General features: G+C 38.4%; 1 protein-coding gene across 3 annotated transcripts in view; it reads right to left on the bottom strand.

Annotated features, from left to right (window-relative positions):
* Positions 1-709: 709 nt before the first annotated feature.
* Positions 710-10869, bottom strand: part of LOC134328791 (NACHT, LRR and PYD domains-containing protein 14-like) — a 42991-nt gene continuing 32831 nt past the window's right edge. Inside the window, exons 3-7 of one of the 3 annotated variants that reach the window (XR_010014756.1) lie at positions 9817-9990; positions 5757-5930; positions 5123-5299; positions 1277-2105; positions 710-929 (exon numbers count right to left, since the gene is read on the bottom strand). Coding sequence is in view for 1 of the 3 variants with exons in the window: in XM_063010019.1 (XP_062866089.1) it covers positions 2099-2105; positions 5123-5299; positions 5757-5930; positions 9817-9990 (532 nt within the window). In the remaining 2 variants the exon portion in view is untranslated. Of the gene's footprint in view, positions 2106-5122; positions 5300-5756; positions 5931-9816; positions 9991-10869 lie in introns of all 3 variants that reach the window. The other 2 variants (XR_010014755.1, XM_063010019.1) reach the window with 2 other exon arrangements.

The raw sequence follows: 10869 nt of genomic DNA, 5'->3' as shown, positions 1-10869 counted from the left end.
ATCAACACCGTTCCAACTCTATATCGTAAAGCCCACTGATGTAACCCCGACTTGGGTAAAGCATGGGGATTCGAACCCACGCCCACCTGCCACGCCCGGTTTTTGGTCCCATTCACTTCTATTCATTTTTTGAAAGTTCGAGATATCGACGCCGTTCCAACTCTAAATCGTGAAGCCCACTGATGTAACCCCGACTCAGATACAGCATGGGGATTCGAACCCACACCAATCTGCCACGCCCGGTTTTTGGTCCCATTCACTTCCATTCATTTTTTTAAAGTTTGAGATATCGACGCCGTTCCAACTCTAAATCGTGAAGCCCACTGATGTAACCCCGACTCAGATACAGCATGGGGATTCGAACCCACGCCCACCTGCCACGCCCGTTTTTCGGCTCCATTCACTTCCATTCATTTTTTGAAAGTTTGAGATGTCGACGCCGTTTCCATATTAAATCTGAAAGTCCACTGATGACACCGTGAGTTGGATAAAACATTGGGATACGCACGCCCGCCCGACCGGCACACGGCAATCACACTCGCATTTTCTTCGGAAATGCACTCTCTAGTTACAAATTGTTCGTTTTTAAAATAACATACATTTCAAAGTTAAAAGAACCATTTGTATCATGATTTAAAATAATATTTATTTATTTATTTTATTAAAACTAGTGCAGAATGAAGCTGCATTTATGTGCATAAATTCAAAATCTTGTTGTGTATGTGTTTATTGTCAAGAGCAGAAAAATAAAGTGCATCTGATAAAAGATGATGAGGAGACTGTCAGCACTACAGAGGAGTAAGAAAAAAATCATAAACATAAACTTAAATCACCTGTATGGAGAATGAACAACAAATCAGTGTAGAAGTGAAATGATTGAAACTGTAGTGTCCATTGTAGAGGTCGATATGCATTTGAAGCATGGAAACCTGTGCTTGTAAAAAAAAATAAACAGCTATTAAATAGCCGCCACCGTAGTGACCACTATGTGTCAGAGGGTTAATATTATTATTAATCATTAACAGAACTGCTACACTTACTGCATCTTTTATCAAATATTTACATTATCATCATCTTCTATATTTAACATCATTAATAATTAATAACTAATTCAATCTATTTTATTGTTAGTTGGTTAAAATGTATGGTGCAAAAATGGGATTATGTACCCCTCAACCCAGGACCTCTACTGTTTGATGTCTTTTTAGGTCTTTTCTGACCATTCAACAAAGTTTCTTTCAAAGCATCTTGTGGTTATGTAGGAAGACGTTCTAACCTTAAGATCTCACTACCGTCTGTAATTTCCCAGTGAAGATCCTTGGAGGTTATCTGGGCTCTTGAGTAATCCTCCTCATGTTCTCCAGGCAGAATCATAACATCTCCAGCTTTAAATTTCTTTCATTACATGTCAGATTTCATTACATGTCATTACTTCTTTCATTACATGTCAGGGGCCTGTGGTAGCCTAGTGGGTAGGGCTTTGGGCTATCAACCGGAAGATTGGCGGTTCAAATCCAGGCTCTGCTATGTAGCCACTGTTGGGTCCTTGAGCAAGACCCTTAACCCTGTCTGCTCCAGGGGCGCCGTAAGTTGGCTGACCCTGCGCTCTGACCCCAGCTTCCAACACCAGCTGGGATATGCGAAGAAAGAATTTCATTGTACTGTACATCTGTATATGTATATATGACAAATAAAGGATATCTTTCTAGATAGTGAACAGCATGCTAATGCATCAAGCTAATACAGGGTTTTCTAAAGAAAAGTCCTCATTGACCCTCACCCTGTTTTGCAGCTCTTAACTCAATCTATCAGATTAATTCAGCTGGTACCAGAATGGACTCTCCAATTTCATTGCTTCAGTACTGACGTATAGAAGGAGGAGATGAAGGTCTATCAGCAGTTAAGGTTTGAGAGTGTTGATCTTGTACAGGAAGTGATGTCATGAGAGAAGATCATAGTTATACAGAAAGCATGTTTACAGATTTGAGCAGTAAGAAGCTGAACAAAGCGTCATATAGAATCCCAGTGTGAAGAGTAGATGGTGTTTATCTCCACTGCTCTTCATCTTCTTCTTCTCATAATTCAACATTTATTAAAATCAGAAGCTGTAGAAGACATCAGACATGATCAGATGTTTCAGTCACCTATCAGACTCAACACAATCAGAACCAGTATACACACTAGCACACACGCATGCATGCACACACACACACACACACACACACACACACACACACACACACACACACACACACAGAGACCACCTGGAACAATGATAGAACATTTTACATGATTCATTGTTCACTAAAGAACCCTGATACAGATGAAGTTTTGCAAATGAGCAGTTCTGATTCCACAATAAGACAGAAATACCACTGCATGTGTGTGTAATGTGTGTGTAATGTGTATGTAATGTGTATGTAATGTGTGCATGTGTATGTAATGTGTATGTAATGTGTGCATGTGTGTGTAATGTGTGTGTAATGTGTATGTAATGTGTATGTAATGTGTGCATGTGTGTGTAATGTGTGTGTAATGTGTATGTAATGTGTATGTAATGTGTGCATGTGTATGTAATGTGTACATGTGTATGTAATGTGTGCAAGTGTGTGTAATGTGTGCATGTGTGTGTAATGTGTACATGTGTATGTAATGTGTGCATGTGTATGTAATGTTTGTGTAATGTGTATGTAATGTGTGCATGTGTATGTAATGTGTGTGTAATGTGTATGTAATGTGTATGTAATGTGTGCATGTGTATGTAATGTGTGTGTAATGTGTATGTAATGTGTGTGTAATGTGTGCATGTGTATGTAATGTTTGTGTAATGTGTATGTAATGTGTGCATGTGTATGTAATGTTTGTGTAATGTGTATGTAATGTGTGCATGTGTATGTAATGTGTGTGTAATGTGTATGTAATGTGTATGTAATGTGTGCATGTGTATGTAATGTGTATGTAATGTGTATGTAATATGTGCATGTGTATGTAATGTTTGTGTAATGTGTATGTAATGTGTGCATGTGTATGTAATGTGTGTGTAATGTGTATGTAATGTGTATGTAATGTGTGCATGTGTATGTAATGTGTGCATGTGTATGTAATGTGTGTGCATGTGTGTGTAATGTGTGCATGTGTGTGTAATGTGTGTGTAATGTGTGCATGTGTGTGTAATGTGTGCATGTGTGTGCAATGTGTGCATGTGTGTGCAATGTGTGCATGTGTGCAATGTGTACAAGTGTGTGTAATGTGTGCATGTGTATGTAATGTGTGAATGTGTGTGTAATGTGTGTGTAATGTGTGCATGTGTGTGTGAATGTGTGTGTAATGTGTATATAATGTGTGCATGTGTATGTAATGTGTGCATGTGTGTGTAATGTGTGCATGTGTATGTAATGTGTAATGTGTGAGTAATGTGTGCATGTGTGTGTAATGTGTACATGTGTATGTAATGTGTGCATGTGTATGTAATGTTTGTGTAATGTGTATGTAATGTGTGCATGTGTATGTAATGTGTGTGTAATGTGTATGTAATGTGTATGTAATGTGTGCATGTGTATGTAATGTGTGTGTAATGTGTATGTAATGTGTGTGTAATGTGTGCATGTGTATGTAATGTTTGTGTAATGTGTATGTAATGTGTGCATGTGTATGTAATGTTTGTGTAATGTGTATGTAATGTGTGCATGTGTATGTAATGTGTGTGTAATGTGTATGTAATGTGTATGTAATGTGTGCATGTGTATGTAATGTGTATGTAATGTGTATGTAATATGTGCATGTGTATGTAATGTTTGTGTAATGTGTATGTAATGTGTGCATGTGTATGTAATGTGTGTGTAATGTGTATGTAATGTGTATGTAATGTGTGCATGTGTATGTAATGTGTGCATGTGTATGTAATGTGTGTGCATGTGTGTGTAATGTGTGCATGTGTGTGTAATGTGTGTGTAATGTGTGCATGTGTGTGTAATGTGTGCATGTGTGTGCAATGTGTGCATGTGTGTGCAATGTGTGCATGTGTGCAATGTGTACAAGTGTGTGTAATGTGTGCATGTGTATGTAATGTGTGAATGTGTGTGTAATGTGTGTGTAATGTGTGCATGTGTGTGTGAATGTGTGTGTAATGTGTATATAATGTGTGCATGTGTATGTAATGTGTGCATGTGTGTGTAATGTGTGCATGTGTATGTAATGTGTAATGTGTAATGTGTGAGTAATGTGTGCATGTGTATGTAATGTGTGTGCATGTGTGTGTAATGTGTGCATGTGTATGTAATGTGTGCATGTGTGTGTAATGTGTGCATGTGTATGTAATGTGTGTGCATGTGTACGTAATGTGTGCATGTGTGTGTAATGTGTGCATGTGTATGTAATGTGTGCATGTGTGTGTAATGTGTGCATGTGTGTGTAATGTGTGTTCAATGTGTGCGTGTGTGTAATGTGTGCATGTGTGTGTGTAGTGTGCATGTGTGTGTAATGTGTGTGTAATGTGTGCATGTGTGTGTAATGTGTGCATGTGTGTAATTTGTGAATGTGTGTGTAATGTGTACGTGTGTGTGTAATGTGTGAATATGTGTGTAATGTGTACATGTGTGTGTGTAATGTGTGCATGTGTGTGTAATGTGTACATGTGTGTGTGTAATGTGTACATGTGTGTGTGTAATGTGTACATGTGTGTGTAATGTGTGTGTAATGTGTGCATGTGTGTAATTTGTGAATGTGTGTGTAATGTGTACATGTGTGTGTAATGTGTGAATATGTGTGTAATGTGTACATGTGTGTGTGTAATGTGTGCATGTGTGTGTAATGTGTACATGTGTGTGTGTAATGTGTACATGTGTGTGTGTAATGTGTACATGTGTGTGTAATGTGTGAATCTGTGTGTAATGTGTGCATGTGTATGTAATGTGTACATGTGTGTGTGTAATGTGTACATGTGTGTGTAATGTGTACATGTGTGTGTGTAATGTGTGCATGTGTTTGTAATGTGCGCGTGTGTGTGTAATGTGTACATGTGTGTGTGTAATGTGTGCATTTGTGTGTAATGTGTGCATTTGTGTGTAATGTGTGCATGTTTGTGTGCTTAGGTGTGTGTGTATATAAAGCAACAGAAACTCACTATAGTTTCTTCAGGTTACATTGTGGATCCTCCTGTAGATCTTTGAGCAGTTTTACTCCTGATTCTCCTGGATAATTTTGGTACAGTTGCAGTTCTCTCAGACGTGATGATGGATTTGATTTCAGAGCTGAAGCCAGAGCAGTAAAACCTTCATCTGTAATAATGCATCTCCTCAACCTGTAGAGGAAAATTAAATAAAAAATTTAATAAAAATCATACATGATCATCCCCCACCTCCATCTCCATTCAGATCCACAACCAGACATCACTGAGAAATCTTCAACATGTAAAACTGTTCTATTATATTTACATTTTACATTTACAGCATTTAGCAGATGCTTTTATCCAGAGCGACTTACACAATGAGCGGAACACGATGAGCAATTGAGGGTTAAGGGCTTTGCTCAGGGACCCAACAGTGGCAACTTGGTGGTGGCGGGGCTTGAACCGGCAACTTTCTGTTTACTAGTCCAGTACCTTAACCACTGAGCTATCACTGGCCCTATTATATTAATGATAAAGTGTTTTATCTTGTGTGGGGAAAATGAGTAAAATATCAAACTCATACACACATCAATAACAGTTTCTGTATGAATGATCTTCTGTATCTACAGTGTGAAAGTGAAGATCTTACTCCAGTATCTCCAGTTTACAGTGTGAATTCTCCAGTCCAGCAGAGAGCAGCTTCACTCCTGAATCTTTCAGTTTATTGTTATCCAGGTCCAGATGTTTCAGACTGGAGGAGTTTAAACTAAGAACTGAGGACAGAACTTCACAACTTTTCTCTGTTAGATCACAACCCCACAACCTGCAGAGAAATAATCAGATCAATCAGATAAATGTAAGACGTCACCCTGCAGCAGAAGATGGAATCCGAATAGCAGATCTGATAATATTACCCAGACTGCAGTGCAGATGAAAGTGAAAGCAGTTAAATTGATGATGCTGAATCAGTAATCATTCTAGCATGAGTGTAAAATGTGATTTCAGACTTAAAGTGGATTCCACATTTTAAAGATTCCAAATGAGGAGTATTTAGTAGATTGTTGTTAGCTGGTAGATCATTTAGCAAAAATCACACTACAACATCTACACATTCAAAACCAAAAACCCTCCCAAACACCAACCAATGAAACCTGGGATTTCAGTTCTAGTTCATTTAATGGTGCTTAACGAATTAATCATGAGAGAAGAGAGGAGGAATTAGATTATCTGCTGTTTTTGTACTGTTTTTTTGTTTGTTTGTTGTCTTAGCTTAGCTTGTTAACAGAGAACAGAACAAATGAGGTTAATCACCACCACACTCCTAATGTATGGTACAGTGGTGCAGCTAGTACTGCATCATTTGTAGTTATTGGGATGTGAACACTGAGTTTTAAGGGTTCATTGAGGGTGGATATCAAATAATAGTGTTCCATTTGTATGTTCATTTTAACTGTAACACTTTTAAACATCTACAATTAACACAAATAATAAAATAAATATATAAGCTTGACAGCCTCCATATTTTTTATCTTCCCACACAAACCACATGAACACAATCGATTCAGGTAAATGAGTTTGATCTCAGCGAAACCTCCTGCTTGACGTGCATTTAAAAGCAGCATCTGTCCAGGGTGTGTTTCCAATTTGTTTCCCCACTACACCTTTGACCTGGATGAACTGGTTAGTGTTTGTTTGTTTATTAGGATTTGTAACATGTTTTACACACACAACTGGTTACACAAAATTTATCAGTTCACAAGTTCTATGTCAAACACAGTCATGGACAATTTAGTGTCTCCACTTTGTCTCCCTTCCATGTTTTTGGTCTGTGGGAGGAAACCGGAGCTCCCAGAGGAAACCCATGCAAACACGAGGAGAACATGCAAACTCCACACAGAAAGGACCCAGACCGCTCCAACTGGGGATCGAACCCTGGACCTTCTTGCTGTGAGGCGACAGTGCTAATGAGGTATTTTTACATCTGTTAATCATTAAATATGGCCCCATTGCTAGGAAAACAAGATTCTATAGAATCATCCCAAACCTGTCATTCGTTTACTCATTTCATGGTGCTCTTTTAGGGTAAACGTAAGGCCATGTTTTCCTTTCTGAGAACTTTAGGTAAATTTTAATAGAACATGTGTTTTGCACGTAGACTCGCGTACACTGTGTGCACAATTATTAGGCAAGTGAGTATTTTGACCATATCATAATTTTTATGCATCTTTTTCAACTCCAAGCTGTATAAACTTGAATGCTTATTGTATTTAAGCACATCAGGTATTGTGTATTTGTGTAATGTGGGAGGGTGTAGCCTAAGGAGATCAACACCCTATATTAAGGTGTGCATAATTATTAGGCAGCTTCTTTTTCTCAGGCAAAATGGGCCAAAAAAGAGATTTAAGTGACTCTGAAAAGTCAAAAATTGTCAAATGTCTTTCAGAGGGATGCAGCACTATTGAAATTGCTAAGATATTGGGCCGTAATCACAGAACCATCAAACGTTTTGTTGCAAATAGTCAACAGGGTCAAAATAAACGTGTTAAGAAAAAAAGATGCAAATTAACTGCCAAAGATTTGAGAAGAATCAAACGTAAAGGTACCAGGAACCATTATCCTCCAGTGCTGTCATATTCCAGAACTGCAACCTAACTGGAGTACCCAGAAGTACAAGGTGTTCAGTGCTCAGAGACATGGCCAAGGTAAGGAAAGCTGAAACCAGACCACCACTGAACAAGACAAATAAGTTAAATCGTCAAGACTGGGCCAAGAAATATCTGAGGACAGATTTTTCAAAAGTTTTATGGACTGATGAGATGAAAGTGACTCTTGACGGACCAGATGGATGGGCCCGTGGCTGGATCAGTAACAGGAACAGAGCTCCTCTTCTACTCAGATGCCAGCAAGGTGGAGGTGGGGTACTGCTATGGGCTGGTATTATTAAAGATAAGCTAGTTGGACCTTTTCGGGTTGAAGATGGACTTAAAATCCACTCCCAAACCTACTGCCAGTTTTTAGAAGACACTTTCTTTAAGCAGTGGTACAGGAAAATGTCTACATCTTTCAAGAAGACCATGATTTTTATGCAGGATAATTCTCAATCGCATGCATCAAAGTACTCCACTGCGTGGCTAGCCAGTAAAGGCCTAAAAAATGAAAGAATAATGACATGGCCCCCTTCCTCACCTGACCTAAACCCTATTGAGAACTTGTGGGCCCTTCTTAAATTGGAGATTTACAGTGAAGGAAAACAATACACCTCTCTGAACAGTGTCTGGGAGGCTGTGGTTGCTGCTGCACAAAAATTTTATCATCAACAGATCAAGAAACTGACAGACTCCATGAATGGAAGGTTTTTGGCTGTTATTAAAAAGAAGGGTGGCTATATTGGTCACTGTTTTTTATTTAAGGTCAGAAATGTTTATTTGTTAATTTTAAGTTGTTTATTTATTATTCTCACTTTAACAGATAAAAATAAACAAGTGAGATGAGAAAATTTTAGTTTTTTTATTTAGTTGCATAATAATTCTGCACACTAATAGTTGCCAAATAATTATGCACACATAGCTATTTTCCTAAGAAAGCCAAAACCTCACTTTCACTTTCTTAAATATTCAGGTTTGAGGTTTATTAACATTTTGAATTGAATAAAACCACAGTAGTTGTTCAATAATAAAATTTATCCTCAAAAATACAACTTGCCTAATAATTGTGCACACAGTGTATATAGGGCCAGTGATAGCTTAGTGGTTAAGGTACTAAACAAAAGGTTGCCGGTTCAAGCCCTGCCACCACCAAGTTGCCACTGTTGGGTCCCTGAGCAAGGCCCTTAACCCTCAATTGCTCATTGTGTAAGTCGCTTTGGATAAAAGCGTCTGCTAAATGCTAAAAAATGTAATGTAATGTATATAAGGAAAAAGTTAAAGCTGTGAGCTCAGAGAAGAATTGGCCAAGCTCTCTCTCAGACAAAGCCGGACTGTCTGACCGATACTGTATTCAACCTGTAATAAACTTCTTAATGGCAAATGAAACGGCTCAGTGTCAACGGCTCTCCTTCATCATCAATACATCATCGCTATGGAAGACACGACACTACCCACCCAACTGGTTAATGTAACTGAGTCAATGAGTCACGATGTAAAAAACTGTGTTAGAGCTAAAATGCTAAGTCAGAGCTAAGTTGCTAATTGAACCACACAAACTGATGATTTCTGGTTAAAATCTTACAGTCTCAGGATCCTAAACCAGCAGTAGATGTTTTCTGGTGCTCACGCTGCTGTGGAATTGATTACAGATGAATATAAACAGGTTACTAGCTTGTAGCTAAAGAACGTTGCAGTCACATCTATAAATATTGCCATATAAAAAGCTAATCCTTACAAAGTAATTATGTTCCTGTATAGAGGAACACTGAGAAGATGAAGATAGCAGTTATGAGTTTTGATTAAAGCTGAATCACATTTTGCTTCATCCATGATCAATTCCTATAGCAGGTTCAACACCAGAAACTCAGGTGCTGCTAGTTTAGGATCTAATCTCATGTAAGTTAGTGAGCTACAGTAAAGAAACAATCATGATAGCATTTAATGAAGTATGAAGACTCCAAAGAGTCCCAAACAAACCATCTACCAAGGTTCAACTTTTAATAAAATGATGCTTCAAAGTGAAACTGATCTTCTGTATCTACAGTGTAAAAGTGAAGATCTTACCTCAGTATCTCCAGTTTACAGTGTGGATTCTCCAGTCCAGCAGAGAGCAGCTTCACTCCTGAATCCTTCAGTTTATTGTTACTCAGGTTCAGATGTTTCAGACTGGAGGAGTTTAAACTGAGAACTGAGGACAGAACTTCACAACTTTTCTCTGTTAGATCACAACCAGCCAACCTGGAGAGAAATAATAGATCAGACTGCATTGCAGATAAAAGTAAAATCAGTTGCATTGATGAATTAAACAATAGCAGGACTGCTCTACTGTACTGATTTACAAAGGGGTGGAGCTTCACATTTCTACACAGTCCAAAATAGTGGAAGCGCTAACAATAGCCATGTAGTGACTGAGAATTAATACAATGTTACCCACTGATTATGAATGACAACTTGATCTTCATCTCCAGACTAAAACATAAGCTGCGTCTGGAATCGCATACTTCCATACTCAATAGTACGTGAAATGAGGTTGTGAGAGCGGTTAGTATGTCCGAATACACAGTATACACAAAGAGGTATGCGAGAAGTACCCGGATGACCTACTTATTGGGCAGCCATGTTTGAGAATGAAAGCGATGCACACTTGCGATCCGCTAATGTATCCCATAATGCAACTGGAGCTGCATAGGCATTCAAAGCAGAATAAGAACCAAGAAAGATAGTGGAAAACAGAGTCCTCTGTTCACAAGTGTAAGTAAAATATATAAAATAAAACATTTTAAAGACGAATAAATAAATATCCAAAAATTTCACGTCATCACGTTCTCACGTCATCACTTGACGTTGGTAAGATGGCGGATGTAGTATGTAGCGGTGTTGTGTGCATACTGCATACTTCTGTACTGAAAGTATGTACCTTTTTACCGGCCAAGTAGTGCATACTTCCTCCAGTCTAGTACATACTCTGTAAGTATGCGATTCCGGACGCAGCTCATGATGAGAGTGACTGTGTGTGTGTGTGTGTGTGTGTGTGAAAAGTGTATGTTCCTACGGATCTGGATCCACCATGGTCCTTTCCAGTATGAAGTGGTTCAATCATTTTATCAAAATTAAATT

Source organism: Trichomycterus rosablanca, chromosome 15 (genome assembly GCF_030014385.1).
Source record: "Trichomycterus rosablanca isolate fTriRos1 chromosome 15, fTriRos1.hap1, whole genome shotgun sequence".
NCBI lineage: Eukaryota > Metazoa > Chordata > Actinopteri > Siluriformes > Trichomycteridae > Trichomycterus > Trichomycterus rosablanca.
This window is presented reverse-complemented; position numbering and strand designations above follow the sequence as displayed.